The 19,096-nt window shown below is 44.3% G+C and overlaps 5 protein-coding genes across 5 annotated transcripts; 1 reads left to right on the top strand and 4 right to left on the bottom strand.

Annotated features, from left to right (window-relative positions):
* The first annotated feature begins 380 nt into the window (after nucleotides 1-380).
* LOC119230170 (uncharacterized PE-PGRS family protein PE_PGRS20-like) lies at nucleotides 381-1,472 on the top strand. The gene is made up of 4 exons (XM_037491211.1): nucleotides 381-451; nucleotides 562-627; nucleotides 704-785; nucleotides 923-1,472. The coding sequence occupies exons 2-4, from the start codon at nucleotides 604-606 to the stop codon at nucleotides 1,429-1,431; spliced, it is 615 nt and encodes a 204-aa protein (XP_037347108.1). The 5' UTR covers nucleotides 381-451; nucleotides 562-603; the 3' UTR covers nucleotides 1,432-1,472.
* A 9,491-nt stretch (nucleotides 1,473-10,963) lies between these two features.
* On the bottom strand, nucleotides 10,964-13,620 carry LOC134132268 (nematocyst expressed protein 3-like). The gene is made up of 2 exons (XM_062563900.1): nucleotides 12,917-13,620; nucleotides 10,964-10,983 (listed from the first exon to the last, which is right to left on the bottom strand). Exons 1-2 carry the CDS (start codon nucleotides 13,536-13,538, stop codon nucleotides 10,964-10,966), a joined length of 642 nt encoding a protein of 213 aa, XP_062419884.1. The 5' UTR covers nucleotides 13,539-13,620.
* Nucleotides 13,542-15,099, bottom strand: LOC119229410 (collagen alpha-2(I) chain-like). The gene is made up of 5 exons (XM_062563899.1): nucleotides 15,023-15,099; nucleotides 14,845-14,910; nucleotides 14,689-14,772; nucleotides 13,603-14,597; nucleotides 13,542-13,547 (listed from the first exon to the last, which is right to left on the bottom strand). The coding sequence occupies exons 1-5, from the start codon at nucleotides 15,075-15,077 to the stop codon at nucleotides 13,542-13,544; spliced, it is 1,206 nt and encodes a 401-aa protein (XP_062419883.1). The 5' UTR covers nucleotides 15,078-15,099.
* Nucleotides 15,100-15,905: 806 nt separating this feature from the next.
* Nucleotides 15,906-17,100, bottom strand: LOC119229411 (uncharacterized PE-PGRS family protein PE_PGRS54-like). Its single transcript, XM_037489707.2, has 4 exons — nucleotides 16,986-17,100; nucleotides 16,810-16,875; nucleotides 16,663-16,743; nucleotides 15,906-16,558 (listed from the first exon to the last, which is right to left on the bottom strand). Exons 1-4 carry the CDS (start codon nucleotides 17,038-17,040, stop codon nucleotides 15,957-15,959), a joined length of 804 nt encoding a protein of 267 aa, XP_037345604.2. The 5' UTR covers nucleotides 17,041-17,100; the 3' UTR covers nucleotides 15,906-15,956.
* A 766-nt stretch (nucleotides 17,101-17,866) lies between these two features.
* LOC119229412 (PE-PGRS family protein PE_PGRS3-like) lies at nucleotides 17,867-18,927 on the bottom strand. The gene is made up of 4 exons (XM_037489708.2): nucleotides 18,851-18,927; nucleotides 18,673-18,738; nucleotides 18,521-18,601; nucleotides 17,867-18,405 (listed from the first exon to the last, which is right to left on the bottom strand). The coding sequence occupies exons 1-4, from the start codon at nucleotides 18,903-18,905 to the stop codon at nucleotides 17,918-17,920; spliced, it is 690 nt and encodes a 229-aa protein (XP_037345605.2). The 5' UTR covers nucleotides 18,906-18,927; the 3' UTR covers nucleotides 17,867-17,917.
* Between the last annotated feature and the right edge of the window lie 169 nt (nucleotides 18,928-19,096).

Here is a 19,096-nt window from a genome sequence, read left to right as displayed (position 1 = left end):
TTGCTGTTTGTAAAGTAATCATTTTCAGTCTTATTTGAATGACAGACTGGATTTTATTATATTAGGAAGAACTATACACTGATGCCATCTTACTTCCTTCTATCCTTGTATGATATATTATGTTGAAATTGCAAAAGCTTTATGAGCTTTAAGTTTAACAAATTTCTTGTTCTTTAAGTCATAAAACTGGTAAATGCAACATTTCTATGCAACAATATTTGGGTTTAATAATCATACAGTTTGACAAACATCTATCAAAAGAAGTGCTGCAACTGGCACTGATTCCTGAAGAGAGAATCAATTATAACTGATCAGAAACACCTGTGACACCTGCAGGATGGCCATATGTAACCAGCCACATGGATCAGATTGTATTTCCTGTTGGTGACCGAAGTAATGGGAGAATTTTGGGCCTTGCTTGTTTCTGTGCTGACTGTCTGGCTTACCCAATGTATTTCCATTTGTTTTTTGGAAAGTTCTTATCAATAAATCTGCATTGGAGTATAGTAAATGTAAGGGTGATGAAGAAGCCTCTGATTGCATGCAATGCTCTATTCATAGGTTCTGGGTTGCCGGTTGGTGGCATAAATGAAATGAGTGGTAATGGGCCGCAGGGGACAACGAGAGGTAAGAATATTTGGTGACTACATATTCTATTGGCATCTACTTGACACTGACTTATTTTTTAATTTTTTTACTCTAGATCTGTCTCCTAATGACCCCTCCATTAAGAAGTCACTTCCGCTTCACCATTCACACAACTCTGTTGCTGTGGTCAAACGGAGGTGAGAACGCTTGACCCTATTGGATTCATGTTTGTGTATTGCTTGGGTTCTTGATGTCAGTATATGGTTCAGTACTTTGAGTCATTGTCTGGTTGTTGGTACTTATATTTTGTTAACGTAATTTCTTTGTCCTTCAGTCCAACTGGAAACATATGGAGTGGAAGACGACGGCACCATCAATGGCACCCTGGGTGACGACGGCACCCTGAGTGATGACTGGAGCAATAGAACCCTAGGTGATGCAGGCACCCTGAGCGACTACTGGCGGAACGGAACTTTGGGCGACGACGGCACCATCAACGGCACCCTTGGTGATGCAGGCACCCATGGCGACGGGGGGAGCAATGGCACGTTGGGCGACGACGGCACCATCAATGGCACCCTTAGTGATGCAGGCACCCTTGGCGACGGTGGGAGCAATGGCACGTTTGGCGACGACTGCACGTTTGGCAACGACGGCACCATCGATGGCACGTTTGGCGACGACTGGAGCAACGGAACCCTGGGCCATGCAAGCCCCCTGAGCGACTACTGGTGCAACGGAACGTTGGGCGCCGACGGCATCCTTGGAGACGGCGGGAGGAATGGCACCCTGGGTGACGACGGCACCATCAACGGCACCTTGGGCGGTGGTGCATTGCGTTAGTTTGTCTTAAGCTGTTCCTGCTTATACCTAAATAAAAACCATTGCCTCAACTTTTGGTGTCATTTCTCTACGGGTTTAGGGGTAAAATGGATACTTCACAATGTTCCATGTTAAGAAGACTCTTAGAGGAGCTGAATTACAATGAGTAATTTAAATATCTCCACAAATAAAGTTCAGGGATTAAGCTAGACTTTCAGGTAGAAATGGATTGTCAACATAAATACAGTAATGTCCACTACGTTAACGGATAATATGTCCATGACTGGCCATAATACGTATTGTAAATGTGGTTTAAATAAAATAACATTTACTCAGACTGGCTAGCTATAGGGAGAGGGGGGATTGAAAGCCTGTGACTGTGACTCTTCTTCCTGATTGTGGGGTTTATCATCTTTGTGTACAAGCCCAAACCAGAATGCTTTGTATGAAATGGTGAAACTAAATCCAGAAGTTTCTAAAAAAACATTCCATTTTACATTTTTGGCACCAGTTTTATTTTGGGGGTATATTATTTTTTCGCCCATCCCTGCCTATAACATGCGCCTTGGACCCAGCCCCAATAACACTTTCTTCAGTGTCATTTTTACTATTGTGCGGATGTCCACATCAAGCAGAGCACCTCCTTTATTCGCTGGTGCTGATGGCAATTGCCTGCTGACAACTTTTAAGTCATGCCATGGCGCAAGCAAAGGTTTTCCAGTTCTGAGCTCAGTAGTACGCTGCACGATACACAACCGATAAAGCCACATGTGATGAGCATCTGATGTTGCCTCTGGCATGATGGCACTGTGATACATTTTAAAGCGACATTTAAGAAAAGTGGAATGCAACCTATACTTAGTAGCTTCTACTGCATGAAAATGATCTTATTTCAAATAGATCTGCACTTCTAAACTTAATTTGTACGTTCATTTAGTAATACGTCGGATCATTATTGAATTCTTTCAACAAATACATAACCATGTAACCATAACATCAAAAAGAAAAAGCTTAAGTTAAAGTGACATATACAACAGAAATTTGGAAGAGTTTTATTTCATGTTGGTTGGTGAATAATTAATTATTATTAAAAGTAAAGCATAAAAAAAATGTTTTAGGTTGACTAGTGTTTTTTAAATCATTGGAGATTTTTTAGACAAAGTTCAACAATCTTAGCATGTTAACTGCCACATTTTGAATATACTCTATAATTATTGGCATAAATTACTTTTGATACATATTAAAGTTCACAAAATGTTCTATTTGTCTATTGGTACCTACTTTAAACCAATACATTCAGCCCCCCCACACACCCCATTTTAGGGATGAGTATGAGTGGAATAATGGCGAAGAACCATCAGTACGCAGTTCCCTCTACCAGCCGCATGGTTACAGTGTAAAATGTTTACAGGGTGTGTCACTGCTGATTTAATTTAGTAATGAAGGTAATGAGGAGGATCAGGCATGGCAGGTCTTAGCAGATGGTTTATAGTCCAACGTAAAAAACTGATCAGGGAAACAAGCTTATGTCATTTCAACTAAAGCACAGCAGAAAACTCTTGGAGTAATGTTTTGCGAAAAGAGAACATGCAGAAAAGAAGAACATTGTTTATTTGGCATTTTGGTCTAAAAGCAACCTCATTTCAGCTTTTACTTAATGTCGCTCAAGGAAATTTGTCAGATTTTGCTTCTTCAAGATCCGTAGCATATTTAAAGAACATAATATCCCATGATGGTTTCTCTTCTGCCATGCATGCTCTCTGTCTTACACTTTCACACTTGATTTCAGAATCAGATGTATATAATGGCAGTTGTACGGTTCAATAACCTTCGGTGTCCATTCTGCATGTTTTTTAAGTCGCTCAAATTTTTAAAGCTTGAGCGTCCTGGGGCTAAAAACTCAGGCACTACAGAGAAAGGGAGAGGAGAGAGAGGGGGAGCAAAAGAGAGAGAGGCAGACATTATCTGTGCAATTTCAAGCTCTGTCCGTCATGTGGCAGTGTGCAGCTTCTTACGAGTTGCTGTCACAATGGAACATAGCCAGTCAAAGTTAGCCTAATCCCTCACACACACACACACACACACACACACACACACACACACACACACACACACACACACACACGCACGCACGCACGCACGCACGCACGCACGCACACACACACACACACACCATGTCTGGTCTTTATCTCTGTGTGCAGCTTGAAGCTTACAGCGTGCCTTCCCCCCCTGCGTTCTCTTGCTCCTCTCCCTTTAATGCCTCTCTGGAAACACAGGACCTGCTAATGGAGACAAGGAAAAGGCTTCTCACTACAGTTCCTTCTCATCATTTGAGCCAATTCATTACTATAATATGTTCGAAGGGAGGGAAGGAAATGGAAGGAAAAAATAAAACAGGTTTGGTTTTTTAACTCTTTTCCAATAAACGTAGCCTGCCGTACCTGCCCCCTAAAGAACTCATTATGAATAAATGAATGGTCATGGACGTAAACAACAAACATGGCTATTTTTAATGCTGACTGCTTTTAAGCTAGCAGCTTGAAAAAAGACTGATGCTCAATTAATGCATGAAAAGAATGCACGCAAGCAGGAAGGTTTTGCCCGTCCAATCACTGCCTTTTAGTGTTTTAGAACATTGGATTCATTAAAAGTTGTAAGGACGTGAGGATAATGTCAACACATTTCTATCCTAAACCACCTTGGCTTAAAACATATGGTTACCTACACACACACTCACACACACATGTGAATATATATATATATATTCCAAATATATCACATGACCCATTTTTTTGTCAAATATACGCGTATGAATCTTTCCCTTACGAACACACGCTCTGTCCTCCTGTCACACTTTCAGAGTCAGTGATCCTTACTGTGCAATCTGAGTGACAGCTTGATTTATAGTGTTTTGTTGTGCGTCAGTTTGAGCTCAAACCCTGACTGAGAAAAAAGCAGGAAACGATCAATTATTACCTTTCATGTCTTTATTCCACAATAACAACTATAACCCTGTGAAATCCAGCATAACGCTCTGCATACCTTAAATGTACTGTTCATCTTTTTGACAGACTGCAAGAGGATGACCGATTGGAGATCATCGAAGACAATGCCTCAAGTAGTTTAATATTTTCCGTCCTGATATTGAGAAGAATGACAAAGGGAAGGATTTAGATTTGTGTGAAGTTTAAATTATCTCCAACTTGACAAGCTGCAACATTTAAGTGCTCGGCACAGGTTGATATGTCAACAGCACGTTGTGTAGTATTACACAAAGATAACAAGTGCCTGTCTGTTGCATAATGTGCACTTTTAAATCCTTATGTATTTAAATCAGAGCACTTAGATATGATTTTGAATTCAGGAATTGTACTTGCGATGGATAATTCTTACAGTGAGGTATTTTGGTAAAGCATCTAAATCCAAAACTGCCACGAAAGGCCTTCAGTCAGTGTTGCAATAAAAACCTGTGTCACACATATTGACATCCATGTTGATGTTTATTAAGTTTTAGGGTTTGGCTTCGTCAAACAACTTTGCTTCAGGGAGAGTCTCTCATAGGGGATGCGTCAGTGGCTGACATGCACAACACAGGTTTTTATTTTTTAGGGAAGGGACAATGAGATGTTCTTTCTGCAGGCACACTTAATTTAAATGAAACAAGACCAGAAGTGACAGCAGTCTAGCAAGTCAGAGTGTGTAATTATGTTCTGACCTCACTACTTTAAAATAGTTTGTTGGTCAGCGTAGCCTCAAACTACTAGATGGAGTATAAAGATTTAAAAGAACTTGGAGTAAAGTTCACCACTCTGGAATGTGAGGGTGTGGATGTCAAGGCGAATGGATTGATTAACAAAGTGTCTGAGACCATGTTTGTGTTGTGTCCTGAGCATGTTACTTGGGAAGCCTCAGAACATCACACACACACGCGCACACACATACACACACACACACACACACACACACACACACACACACACACACACACACACACACACACACACACACACACACACACGTTACCCTCTTTGTTACAACTTCAAATTGTTAATTTATCTTAGATTTCACACAACTGTTTCAACAACCATTGGATTTTGAGTAAAAGACACACTCAGGGGATTGTTTAATGGTTCAGCTTTTCATTTTTCCGTTATGAAGCAGATAAATATTCAATCATCAATCAATGGAACCATTGTTTGATCTTTGAACATGTATTGAGACATATGGCATGCAACATGCAACAAACAAATACATGTTTATTCTGCTTTTCTTTCATTGATTTCATTTTTTCTTAGTGTCAATTAAGAGTATCTACATAAGAAATATATTCAACAATGCTACAAAATGCACATGCTGAAAGCGGAATGGCGGCGTGCCTCAGTTTGAAACTGTAATCAGGGAAATCAGCTGCTCCAGTGTTGGCTGGAACGGAAACCAGCAGACTCTTCAGCCTCAATGGCACATGATTGAAAACCTTTGGTATTATGTTTGGGAGTGTATGCCTGCTTTTTTTTACTCTGACTAACCAGGCTGACATTTCAGGAAAGTGGTTCAGCACATTTCTTAGCTGACGCAATATTTGACACAAGAATCTGACTTGGCTGATGATTGTAATTCTAGTCACCAGCTCCTATATGTGTGGGTACATTATATAGTTTGAGCCTTTTACTCCTTTAGTGCATTTGTTGAGTAAATCCTAATACCAAATAATCACGTTTTTTGGGGTGGGGGCTAAACTTTAATTGCACCAGTTTATATTGCTGTACAATAGAAATTGAAGTCAGATACAAATCAATCAATAAATAAAAAATAACACTTTTAACACCGACCCATGTGAATTTGATCCTTGATATTAAAACATTTCAAGTAATGAATTTATATAAAATCAGAAAACAATTTCCTAATTATGAAGATACATTTTAAAACGACTGAAGTTTTTATTTTGACAAATCACAAATGATAATGATGACTGAGGAGCTTAAATGATCAAAAATTAGATTATTTACTCCCTATGAAGTCAATGCGACAAATTGCCAGTTGCATGATTGTTCTGCTACCCACATGCTCAGTATTCCTACACAAACAACTATTTTTCCTTCCTTAAAAAAATGTTGCCAATCTATTCATATGATGTAATTATAACGCTGTGAGCTTCCTAACCCTTATGAGAGTAAACTATTAATCACTGAGCCTGAGAGGAGCTACAAACCAAAGGACGCCATGCAGTTGGGGAATCACCCCCTGTGCCTCTCTGGAACAATAACACACATCACCAAGTGCTGAGCCTATGGAAGGTAACTCACTGTGAAATGCAGGGATTTGTGTGTGTGTGTGTGTGGACTGTGGGTGTTTTGTGGTGGGCCGCTGGCCCTTTCAATACACAAAGGACTTGTTTTGGAAGTGACAGATTAATTGCTGGTTTTAGCTCAACCGTGAATACACTCTAGTATCTGTACCCATGGGTGGTAGAAGCCAGAGCCTCAAATGAATCAAACAGGAGCTGAAAAGGCAATGCAGACAAAAACAGCATTGGCAACATCTCAATTCAAAAGACATGGCTGTATGTAAATAGAGACATATTTGGTTGGTTGGTCAGTCAGTCACTTTATTCCAGACTGAAACATAAAAAAAGTGGTTACCACATATACTTGCCAAAGCTTTCCAGAAGTGAAGCCACAAAAAGAAATTCAATGAATATTCATTCTGTCCCCAAGTTGTGAAGTTCTTTAGCAACATTTAGCAGAAGAAGAAGCAGAGGAGCATGCAGACGCAGGGGAAAGCATGCTTGAAGATCAGGAGATAAACATTTATCTGGATATCTGGCTACAGAATGTTTTTTTGGAAGTGGTGTTCTGCAAGCATATTTGTTATATCGGTTATGAATTGAAGCCAAGGACATTCATCCCCATCTAGCTAAAGTTACATCGTTAACTTGTTGTAGATTGAAGATGTAGTCCCATTTACCCACCTAGAAACACATAAATAGAAGTAACATGATCCATCCAATTTAAATTTTACAATGGATTTTTGATGGATTGCCTAGAAATTGGTGCACACATTCATGCTGCTATACATTGTGTACAGACACTGTCATCATCCGTAACAAAATAATATAAAAGAATTAGTCTCATCACAATCTTTCCTGATGGAAGCATTTTTGGTCGTGAGTCTGGGAGAGAATGTTATCAAGTTAATGTAAAACTAACATCATTATGTCCGTCAAGCAGAACAGCTTAACAGCAGGGAGCCGCTTTCTCAATAACTACTCTACCACTGTTACAGATTATGAACCCCATGTCAAGTAGCACTTCACTTCATGTTGCCCTCCGTAAATGTATTTTCATCATCAATAGATTTAAATAAAGCAGTGAACTTGTTTCATTACTTGCAACAGGCTCTATTTTTCTATAAGTTGATGTTAATAACTCAGAACTTTTAACATTTAAGGGTATACTACATGTTTTAGCGTAAAAAGTAGCATGTATTGTATGTGAAGATTGAACCGTATAACAGTATATAATAATATATCAATATAACAGTAATAACACAAATTTTGTTTAACCTCATCTCTTATCGTAAGTCTTCTAATTTCTCTTTTCCTTTGTCCACCATGTGTTTGACAATAAGCTTCCAAGGCATGAATTCATTTTACAATGTTTGTAACTGAGTTACTCCTGTATTTATGTATGAGTTACTGTGTCCTCCATGAGAAATTGTGCATTTATACAAATGTTGTTTAATTCATATCACACCTAAGCTTTTATCCATTTGTTTTAAATAAAAAAAGTAGCATGTTATGTATAAATATATTAACATATATATTTCTCTCCAACCAAGCAAATAAATTCAAAAGGTTCCAAAGACAGACTTCCAGCTGAGGGGAGCTCTGATGTTAATGTGTGTTAAACAGCCAGGTTAGAGTATCCCATTAAGAATGGATGGATGAATAGTGAGTTATGGATGGAGGGGACACTCAGGGTCATATTCTCCATCCTCTCTCTCTCTCTCTCGCCATGAGTGAGTCACATGCGGTCAGGCTAGTCTGGATCCTCTAGTCCACCAGAGACAGAATCCGTTCATGGAGACTCCATGCAGTAGCACAGACAGACACGTAGTAGATTAACAAATATCAGACGCTCGTTTGAGGGCAGAAGAATCAGTGGCTCCAGTTTTCTAATGCTGACATTCTGATAGATATTAATCAGAATACATGTATGCAATAAATGACCTATATTACTATGTCTTAGGGTCCGGATGAGTATGGATGAGTGAGCCGTTAGGGGGGATTGGAGTGATGACCTTTCTGGAGGTGTAATTGACCCAATTTAATGAGTACTTTAGAATGGGTCACTCAACAACCCAAATAATCTGACATTCAAGCAGAACCTACTTGGGAACCAGTTGAACAATTTTTCACAAAATAAATGTAATGTATCTCTTTAATGTACTGGTGTATAAACCTGCACTATTCATTATTCTCTTATTGTGAGCATGGGATTGGCAAAAATTATGTAACATCTAAACTTAGGTATGCTCCAAAGAAATACAGGGTACTATTTCACTTACTAACTGTGTCTACTTACTATGTACAATTTCAGCTTCTCTTCATAAATGACAGGAAAAAAACAAATGCTTCTGACAAACCGCAGTGTGACCATTAGCAAAATTGCACCAAAATATATTTAAATTCAGCCAGACGGTCAAAATAACCATTTCTCTTCTCTGTTGGGTCTAAATATAGTGGAGGGGGCTGGAATTATATTGGTACAAACACAGACAATAACAATTCATTAGAGCAGTAAAAAGCTCCTACTAAGTGAATTATTGGTCCAGATGTAACGCTGATGGCATTGGAATCATCTGTTTCTCCATTTTGTAATTATTTGAGTTTTTCTCAAATAAATAATCTTCTGGAGATATTTTTACATTCTTCATGTCATTCCTTTTTTCTCGGGGACGAGGTGACATCTTTGGGTATTGGTAGTGATGTACAGTAAGCAAGTGAATGGCAGACAGCTAATGAAGTGCATTGAGAATAGACATTTGAGAATGAACTCGCCAAATAGTGACTAGTTATTAGTGAAATATGTACACAACATAACAATATATGACAAACCAACCCCATGTCTTCATGTATATTAGATCCCACCTTCAATAGTTTCTGCTGCTGACCAAAACCAAACAACCCGTGAGGCTGAAAGACCCAGCAGCCCGAAACCAATAATAAGTGTAATGAGTCAATGCAGCTTGAGATCATTAAAATGAACAGTGCTACCATCTGAATGAGCCTCAGGCGCCATGTTTACTGATTTATGATTAAATCTGCGCAGTGTATATTAGATCATTTAATTGTCAATTATGATAGAACTTTGAAATGAGATTTCACAATTATCCGACGCTTTTCCCCCCATGGGGCCAAAGCTATTGAGTCAAAAAGACTGTGGTTCACTGATGTGTTTTGTTGGAATAAAGCAGGCTTTTAATTGATTTTTCCTCCAGCAAGATCAAATCATTTTTGAAGAAACTGATGTTTGCTGTTGCACATTTTGATGCAAAGAAACCTTTGTATTTAATGTATCATATCATCAACCTTGCTGTGAGTGTTACCAGCATCAACATTTCTCCAGAGTTAGGTCAATTGAGGATATTTGGGCTTTGCAGCCTTTATAAACCCTTAGAAATGAAGCAAATATCAACTAACAATTCTACCAAACTCAAATCATGTTGGATTAGACAATAAGGGAATCCTTGCCTAATACAAACTTTAGTTACATTAAGCCAAACGCAGCACAAAGAACTCCTATCAAACTAAATCTTAATTCTACATATGGGCAAGAACAGGGAAAAAAGGAATTTAGTTTTTGTGTACTTTGTGATGGAGACTGTGGCGTGTGAAGAATAGAAAGAGAAGGCTGAAGCAACTCGACATAACAATCCTAAAGGACGTACAATAGCGTGCAAATGTACCCATTATACCCTGTCCTCAAAAATGACTAGACATGACAAAAACTAGAAATGTTTACACTATTACATATAGTAGTTTCTGCTAACAATCCCACAATGCAATTCTCCACATTCTACAGATGTGACAAATCACAGTTGTCGGTGTTGACACTGAAAGTAATGTGCCTTATCATTTAAAGCGACCATGCATTAGTGCACTGTTACCATAACACAAAGAGAAAGACAAAGAGCGTTGAGGGTCTTTAAGCTGATGCTTCTTGGACAGGTTCTCTGTATTCATGGAGTGCAGTGTACATAGTTTTCCCCCTCAGCATATGCAGCTAGAGCAGATGTGGGCGAGAAGAAGGCACGGTGATGCAGACTAGCATAGTATAAAAGGCATCATGGATCATCAGCTCCCATCGCTGCTGGGCCTTGTGCTTTTCTACTAGCGCCACTCAAAGCATTCACTAACTTTATGAAAAGGACCATGGATTACAGCCCCCTGGTGCCCACTGCACTATGAAAATGTAGTAAATGCTGACGACTGAATGCTATGAGGGCTTTCTCTTCAAATACCCATCGGCCCCATCTCCTCTTCCGTTATGCCTCAGTCCACCGAGAGCCAAACTGTGACACAGTGACACAGAGATGACAAAAGATGTGTTTCTGTAGTAAAGATGAAAATTGTTTAGGAGGGTTGACATTGTCCAAATGTTGTTTTTCTAGCGGTGGCTCCTCAATGTTTGATACATACAGTAGCTGTCAGCTTTTTAGACGATATCACCCAAAGTCACAGGGCATGCGCAGTGTATTCTGCTGGAAATATTGAAAAGAATAAAGCCAGGGGAACAGGACACACAATAGGACACCCAGACATCCCACATATGAGAGGAAACTATTTCCAACGACTGTGGTTGCTACTAGGAAGAGGCTGGGTGAACAGGAGAAATGGGAATGAACCTTCTCCTCCCTCAAGAATATACTGACATTGAACCAGCCAGACCTACAAAATAAATTCTGGGCTTCTGAAATTGATGGAAGACAAGAGAAAGAGCCACTGTGATTGCAGGAGCACCATTACAACACATAAAAAGAAGCCTTTTTGTCTTATTTGGAAAACCTTCACAAATCAATGACCTGTGGGTGATCTGTAAAAAACACAAATATTATAATATGGCAGGCTAGTGAGCCGTTACAGCATGTGATAAGCAAAATGTTACATCTCTACAAACATTTGAGATAAAACCATTTATCTTAAAAATACGTTTGTAAATTATTTTATTGGACATCCATAACCGTGCCTTTGACTGATGTTCAATGAAAGTGTCTTTCAGTGTGTCTGAATTACATCCGTTTCAATTCAGTTGAGCTTCACAGAATTTTGTGCGCCATTCATCACCGCGTGAGAAATAAGCTATAGGTCATTACGCAGCTGCACCTTCTGACTGCGCTTTTCCCAATGGGAACATAGGACAAAATGGTTCAGAATCCTCCTGCTTGGTTGTCATGGAACGTCTCGCTATGTTTCCACAGCCCACGGCTTACTTCCCCCTTTCTCTGTCTTGATCACTGACTTTCTCACTCCATGCCTTCCATTTCCCTTTTGCTCTATTCTCTCCTTCGCCAGGATAAATAGGAGGTATTTAGTTCTGATGGGAGAACATGTCTCCTGCTTAGTAAAAACGACATTTGTCACTGCCACAGGGTTTACTGCTTTCGGTAATTATGTGCCTTTGTCTGGCCCGGGAGATATTCCCGTTGTAGACAAGAAAGCAAGGTCGGTGGGAGAAAGACATTTTGTGGCATGTGGAAATTAAAAGAATGTGTTTTAGTATGTGTCACATTCAGTGCCGTAGCAGAAGTAACCAGTTCCATGCTTTTTGGGTCAGACGGATTGGTAACGTCAGTTTTGTTTCAGTGATTTGTGGGTCAACACTTTCAACGATGGCAATAGTTTAACACTTGTGTTGTAATCTCCTTATGGCACTGTATAATTGTAGTGACATGCCTTCTTACAATAATCATACACAAGCATAATACTTTACAAGGTTTTTAAAGTATATTTGAAAATTTTTCCAGCATTTAAAAAAAAAACGGGTTAAACTTGGCTAGATAACTTTCTGGTATATTTGTGTACGTGAGTTACCATACTGGCTCTAGGTAAAACCAACATGTAAAATCCATTGACTACAGGGTGCAAAATGGTCAGGGAGAGTGGTTGCTTAAGGAGTTTTCAGTACCATCCTACCCTACTAGACAGTAACACTCTGAATGCAGCCTACGTGAAGTCTGAAGGTAGGATGGGAACCAGTGTGCAAGCTCCTAATCTGAAACCAGCTTCCACACAGTGCCTTAACGGCTTTGATAACTTAATTTAGAGCCAGCTCAGGGAAGCTTATTGCACCCCTATAGGCATAGACCGCGTGGGGATTTCCTGGGATATGCCAAGCTCCTTTCCTGCGCTACAGTCTCAATGACACTCAATTCAACGTCAACCCTGGAGTCTGCTTGACTGACAGGTTTCCACGGATCAATGTTAAATATACAATTTTGCACAAACCCAACAGAAATGACAGCAAAAATTGGGGGTGGAAAAGTTTTATTTGAATCTGAGAATAAGGAGGTACAAGCAAAAATATCTTATGATCCGAGGGTGCCTGCGTTGATGGTGCCGGCGCGGCCGAGGGTGCCTGCGTTGATGGTGCCGGCGCGGCCGAGGGTGCCTGCGTTGATGGTGCCGGCGCGGCCGAGGGTGCCTGCGTTGATGGTGCCGGCGCGGCCGAGGGTGCCTGCGTTGATGGTGCCGGCGCGGCCGAGGGTGCCTGCGTTGATGGTGCCGGCGCGGCCGAGGGTGCCCGCGTTGATGGTGCCGGCGCGGCCGAGGGTGCCTGCGTTGATGGTGCCGGCGCGGCCGAGGGTGCCCGCGTTGATGGTGCCGGCGCGGCCGAGGGTGCCTGCGTTGATGGTGCCGGCGCGGCCGAGGGTGCCTGCGGGGGCGCTTGCCGGGCCAGCGGTCGCTGCGGGGGCGCTTGCCGTGGCTGCGGGGACGCTTGCCGGGCCAGCGGTCGCTGCGGGGGTGCTTGCCGGGCCAGCGGTCGCTGCGGGGGTGCTTGCCGGGCCAGCGGGGGCGCTTGCTGGGCCATCGGTGGCTGCGGGGTCAACGGTGGCGCTTGGCGGGCCATCGGTTATGGCTGTGGGGCCATCGGTGGCGCTTGGCGGGCCTGCTGGGGTGCTTGCGGGGCCAACGGTGGCGCTTGCTGGGCCATCGGTTATGGCTGTGGGGCCATCGGTGATGGCTGTGGGGCCATCGGTGATGGCTGTGGGGCCATCGGTGGCGCTTGGCGGGCCTGCTGGGGTGCTTGCGGGGCCAACGGTGGCGCTTGCTGGGCCATCGGTGGCTGCGGGGTCAACGGTGGCGCTTGGCGGGCCATCGGTGGCGCTTGGCGGGCCTGCTGGGGTGCTTGCGGGGTCAACGGTGGCGCTTTCCGGCCCATCTGTGGCTGCGGGGTCAACGGTGGCGCTTGGCGGGCCATCGGTTATGGCTGCGGGGCCATCGGTGGCGCTTGGCGGGCCATCGGTGGCGCTTGGCGGGCCTGCTGGGGTGCTTGCTGGGCCAACGGTGGCTGCGGGGCCAAGGGTGCCTAAGTTAAGGGTGCCTGCGCTTATGGTGCCTGCAGGGCCTAAATTAAGGGTGCCTGCGCTTATGGTGCCTGCAGGGCCCAAGTTAAGGGTGCCTGCAGGGCCTAAGTTAAGGGTGCCTGCACTGAGGGTGCCTGCTGGGCCAAGGGTGCCCAAGTTAAGGGTGCCTGCAGGGCCAAGCGTGCCCAAGTTAAGGGTGCCTGCAGGGCCAAGCGTGCCCAAGTTAAGGGTGCCCGCGTCGCCCAAAGTTCCATTGCTGCCGCCGAGGGTGCCCACGTCGCCCAAAGTTCCATTGCTGCCGGCGAGGGTGCCCGCGTCGCCCAAAGTTCCATTGCTGCCGGCGAGGGTGCCCCAGTCGCCCAAAGTTCCATTGCTGCCGGCGAGGGTGCCCGCGTCGCCCAAAGTTCCATTGCTGCCGGCGAGGGTGCCCGCGTCGCCCAAAGTTCCATTGCTGCCGGCGAGGGTGCCCGCGTCGCCCAAAGTTCCATTGCTGCCGGCGAGGGTGCCCGCGTCGCCCAAAGTTCCATTGCTGCCGCCGAGGGTGCCCGCGTCGCCCAAAGTTCCATTGCTGCCGCCGAGGGTGCCCGCGTCGCCTAGTTTGACTGAAGACATTATTTTAACGAAAGCAATGGACCAACAAACAGACATACACTACGAACATAAATCCAAAAGGCTTAAGCAGAACAGTCTCACCTCCTTTTGATCGCAGCAACACAGAGTTATGTGAATGGTGAAGTGCAAGTGCCTGCTTTATGGAGGGGTCATTGGGAGACAGATCTAGCGGAAAAAAAATATTAAGTCAGTGTCAAGTAGAAGCCAATAGAATATGTAGTCACCAAATATTCTTACCTCTCAGTTTCCTCTGCGGCCCATTACCACTCATTTCATTTGTGCCACCAACCGGCAAACCAGAGCCTATGGATAGAGCAGTTGCATGTAATCAAAGGCTTTTTCGTCACCCTTACATTCACTATACCCCAATGTAGACTTAATGAATAAAAATGGGCAAAAGAACAAGTAGAAATACCTTTGGTAAGCCAGACCGTCAGCACAGACACAAGCAAGGCCCAAAACACTCCCATAACTTCAGTCACCAACAGACAATGCAATGTGATCCACGTGGCTGGTTACATATAGCCATCCTGCAGGGTCACAGGTGTTTCTGATCAGCTATAATTAGCTCTCTTCAGGAATCAGTGCCCATAAAGATGCAGCTCTTCTTTTGACAAGTGTTGACATTCTATCTGTTCCTAAAACTTCACAAAAAAAGTTACATTCATCAGTTTTATGACTTAATGAGTCATTTTACCTTCCCTCGCACAACTTTTCAGCACTGACACAAGATCAAATAAGTTTGTGTATTCGGGCCACTCGCACCAGCAGACTGACTACTACCCTGTCCCACTGGCCAGCCGAACTGCTCGCACGACTACTACACCTCACCCCCCGAAGTTTGATGATTAGGTAGCAATATTTCTGCAGCCATCAGTATTTGAAAGGCGAAGGATGAGTTTCCCTCTCCTATGTAAACACAATTCCGTTAAAGAACAGATCTAAAAAAAAAAAGACAGAAAATGTCAGGTTATTTAAATAAGTTAATTTAGTGTTCAGTCGTTCGAATAATACTCAGTGTCTAGTTTTCAGCTGCCACTTCCTAATTAGTTGATGACCTGAAGACTGCTTTGATAATTTAAAGCCGGCACAGGAAAGCTCTTATTGTGCAGCTATAGGCATAGACCACTTGGGGATTTCCTGGGACATACCAAGCTCCTGTCCTACAATTTAATGTGTTTTAATGACTCAACTCAGTGTGAACCCAGGAGTCTGCTAAACTCACAGGTTTCCATGGATCACTGTTAAATTTACATTTTAGAACAAACCCAACAGAGAAATGACAGCAAAAGTTAGAGGGAAACAGTTTTATTTGAATCTGAGATTAAGTAGGTACAAGCAAAAACATTCTAAGATCCGAGGGTGCCCGCGTTGATGGTGCCAGCACGGCCGAGGGTGCCCGCGTTGATGGTGCCAGCGCGGCCGAGGGTGCCCGCGTTGATGGTGCCAGCGCGGCCGAGGGTGCCCGCGTTGATGGTGCCAGCGCGGCCGAGGGTGCCCGCGTTGATGGTGCCAGCGCGGCCGAGGGTGCCCGCGTTGATGGTGCCAGCGCGGCCGAGGGTGCCCGCGTTGATGGTGCCAGCGCGGCCGAGCGTGCCCGCGTTGATGGTGCCAGCGCGGCCGAGCGTGCCCGCGTTGATGGTGCCAGCGCGGCCGAGGGTGGCTGCGGCCACGGTGGTGGTGAAGTAGCCCAAAGTTCCAATGCTGCCGCCGTCACCCTGGGTTCCGTTGATGGGGCCCGCGTCGCCCAAAGTTCCATTGCTGCCGTCGATGGGGCCCGCGTCGCCCAAAGTTCCATTGCTGCCGCCGAGGGTGCCCGCGTCGCCCAAAGTTCCATTGCTGCCGCCGAGGGTGCCCGCGTCGCCCAAAGTTCCATTGCTGCCGCCGAGGGTGCCCGCGTCGCCCAAAGTTCCATTGCTGCCGTCGAGGGTGCCCGCGTCGCCCAGTTTGACTGAAGGAGACATTATTTTAACGAAAGCAATGTACCAACAACGAGACAAAGCCTCAATGCACTGAACCATATACTGACATCAAGAACCTGAGCCATACGCTCACCTTTTGACCGCAGCAACACAGAGTTATGTGAATGGTGAAGCGCAAGTGCCTGCTTTATGGAGGGGTCATTAGGAGACATATCTAGAGGAAAAATATTAAGTCAGTTTCAAGAAGTCAATAGAATATGTAGTCACCAAATATTCTTACCTCTCATTGTCCTCTGCGGCCCATTACCACTCATTTTATTTGTGCCACCAACCGGCAAACCAGAGCCTATGGATAGAGCAGTTGCATGTAATCAAAGGCTTTTTCGTCACCCTTACATTCACTATACCCCAATGTAGACTTAATGAATAAAAATGGGCAAAAGAACAAACAAATACCTTTGGTAAGCCAGACCGTCAGCACAGACACAAGCAAGGCCCAAAACACTCCCATAACTTCAGTCACCAACAGAAAATGCAATGTTATCCACGTGGCTGGTTACATATAGCCATCCTGTAGGGTCACAGGTGTTTCTGATCAGGTATAATTGGCTCTCTTCAGGAATCCGTGCCGATTCAGATGCAGCTCTTCTTTTGACAAGTGTTGACATTCTATCTGTTCCTAAAACTTCACAAAAAAAGTTGCATTCATCAGTTTTATGACTTAAGGAGGCATTTTTCCTTCCCTCGCACAACTTTTCAGCACTAACACGAGATCAAATAAGTTTGTGTTTTCGGGCCTCTCGCACCAGCGGACTGACTACTACCCTGTCCCACTGGCCCACCGAACTGCTCGCACGACTACTACCCCCACCCCCCCAAGTTCGATGATTAGGTAGCAATATTTCTGCAGCCGTCTGTATTTGAAAGGCGAAGGATGAGTTTCCCTCTCCTACGTAAACACAATTCCATTAAACAGATCTCAAAAAAAGACTGAAAATGTAGGTTTATTTAAACAAGTTAAATTTAGTGTTCAGTCGTTCGAATAATACTCAGATTCTAGTCTTCAGCTGCCACTTCCTAATTAGTTGATGACCTTAAGACTGCTTTGATAATTTAAAGCCGGCGCAGGAAAGCTCTTATTGTGCAGCTATAGGCATGGACAACTTGGGGATTTCCTGAGCGATACCAAGCTCTTTCCTGCACTACAATTTAATGTGTCTTAATAACTCAATTCAGTGTCAACCCTGGAGTCTGCTAAACTCACAGGTTTCCATGGATCACTGTTAAATTTACATTTTAGAACAAACCCAACAGAGAAATGACAGCAAAAGTTAGAGGGAAACCGTTTTATTTGAATCTGAGATTAAGTAGGTACAAGCAAAAACATCTTAAGAGCCGAGGGTGCCCGCGTTGATGGTGCCAGCGCCGCCGAGGGTGCCCGCGTTGATGGTGCCAGCGCGGCCGAGGGTGCCCGCGTTGATGGTGCCAGCGCGGCCGAGGGTGCCCGCGTTGATGGTGCCAGCGCGGCCGAGGGTGCCCGCGTTGATGGTGCCAGCGCGGCCGAGGGTGCCCGCGTTGATGGTGCCACCGCGGCCGAGGGTGCCCGCGTTGATGGTGCCACCGCGGCCGAGGGTGCCCGCGTTGATGGTGCCACCGCGGCCGAGGGTGCCCGCGTTGATGGTGCCACCGCGGCCGAGGGTGGCTGCGGCCACGGTGGTGGTCAAGTAGCCCAAAGTTTCGTTGCTGCCGCCGAGGGTGCCCACGTCGCCCAAAGTTCCATTGCTGCCGCCGAGGGTGCCCGCGTCGCCCAAAGTTCCATTGCTGCCGCCGAGGGTGCCCGCGTCGCCCAAAGTTTCATTGCTGCCGTCGAGGGTGCCTGCGCCGACCAGTTTGAAGAAGACATTTTAACAAAAGCAATGTACCAACAACGTGACAAAGCCTCAATGCACTGAACCATATACTGACATTAAGAACCTGAGCCACACGCTCACCTTTTGACCGCAGCAACACAGAGTTATGTGAATGGTGAAGCGCAAGTGCCTGCTTTATGGAGGGGTCATTAGGAGACAGATCTAGAGTAAAAAAATATTAAGTCAGTGTCAAGTAGAAGCCAATAGAATATGTAGTCACCAAATACTCTTACCCCTCATTGTCCTCTGCGGCCCGTTACCACTCATTTCATTTGTGCCACCAAGCAGCAAACCAGAGCCTATGGATAGAGCAGTTGCATGTAATCAAAGGCTTTTTCGTCACCCTCACATTCACTATACCCCAATGTAGACTTAATGAATAAAAATGGGCAAAAGAACAAGTAGAAATACCTTTGGTAAGCCAGACCGTCAGCACAGACACAATCAAGGCCCAAAGCGCTCCCATAACTTCAGTCACCAACAGACAATGCAATGTCATCTATGTGGCTGGTTACATATAGCCATCCTGCAGGGTCACAGGTGTTTCTGATCAGCTATAATTGGCTCTCTTCAGGAAATCAGTGCCGATTCAGATGCAGCTCTTCTTTTGACAAGTGTTGAGATTCTATCTGTTCCTAAAACTTCACAAAACAAGTT

Source organism: Pungitius pungitius, chromosome 8 (assembly GCF_949316345.1).
Source record: "Pungitius pungitius chromosome 8, fPunPun2.1, whole genome shotgun sequence".
NCBI lineage: Eukaryota > Metazoa > Chordata > Actinopteri > Perciformes > Gasterosteidae > Pungitius > Pungitius pungitius.
The sequence above is the reverse complement of the archived record's forward strand: the minus strand, read 5'-3'. Positions and strand labels throughout refer to the sequence as shown.

Bases quoted from the DNA above. Each gene is read 5' to 3' on its own strand.
- LOC119230170 (XM_037491211.1), top strand. From the start codon at position 604: ATGGGCCGCAGGGGACAACGAGAG. The intron at 628-703 runs GTAAGAATATTT...TTTTTACTCTAG, and splicing joins GCCGCAGGGGACAACGAGAG to ATCTGTCTCCTAATGACCCC. The intron at 786-922 runs GTGAGAACGCTT...TTTGTCCTTCAG, and splicing joins GTTGCTGTGGTCAAACGGAG to TCCAACTGGAAACATATGGA.
- LOC134132268 (XM_062563900.1), bottom strand. From the start codon at position 13,538: ATGGCCCGCCAAGCGCCACCGTTGACCCCGCAGCCACCGATGGCCCAG. The intron at 10,984-12,916 runs GTTTGTGCAAAA...ACTGTGTCACAG, and splicing joins TTTGCTGTCATTTCTGTTGG to TTTGGCTCTCGGTGGACTGA.
- LOC119229410 (XM_062563899.1), bottom strand. From the start codon at position 15,077: ATGGGAGTGTTTTGGGCCTTGCTTGTGTCTGTGCTGACGGTCTGGCTT. The intron at 14,911-15,022 runs GTATTTCTACTT...CTCTATCCATAG, and splicing joins GACGGTCTGGCTTACCAAAG to GCTCTGGTTTGCCGGTTGGT. The intron at 14,773-14,844 runs GTAAGAATATTT...TTTTTCCGCTAG, and splicing joins GCCGCAGAGGAAACTGAGAG to ATCTGTCTCCCAATGACCCC.
- LOC119229411 (XM_037489707.2), bottom strand. From the start codon at position 17,040: ATGGGAGTGTTTTGGGCCTTGCTTGTGTCTGTGCTGACGGTCTGGCTT. The intron at 16,744-16,809 runs GTAAGAATATTT...TTTTTCCTCTAG, and splicing joins GCCGCAGAGGACAATGAGAG to ATATGTCTCCTAATGACCCC. The intron at 16,559-16,662 runs GTGAGCGTATGG...TGTCTCCTTCAG, and splicing joins TGTGTTGCTGCGGTCAAAAG to TCAAACTGGGCGACGCGGGC.
- LOC119229412 (XM_037489708.2), bottom strand. From the start codon at position 18,905: ATGGGAGCGCTTTGGGCCTTGATTGTGTCTGTGCTGACGGTCTGGCTT. The intron at 18,739-18,850 runs GTATTTCTACTT...CTCTATCCATAG, and splicing joins GACGGTCTGGCTTACCAAAG to GCTCTGGTTTGCTGCTTGGT. The intron at 18,406-18,520 runs GTGAGCGTGTGG...TGGTCGGCGCAG, and splicing joins TGTGTTGCTGCGGTCAAAAG to GCACCCTCGACGGCAGCAAT.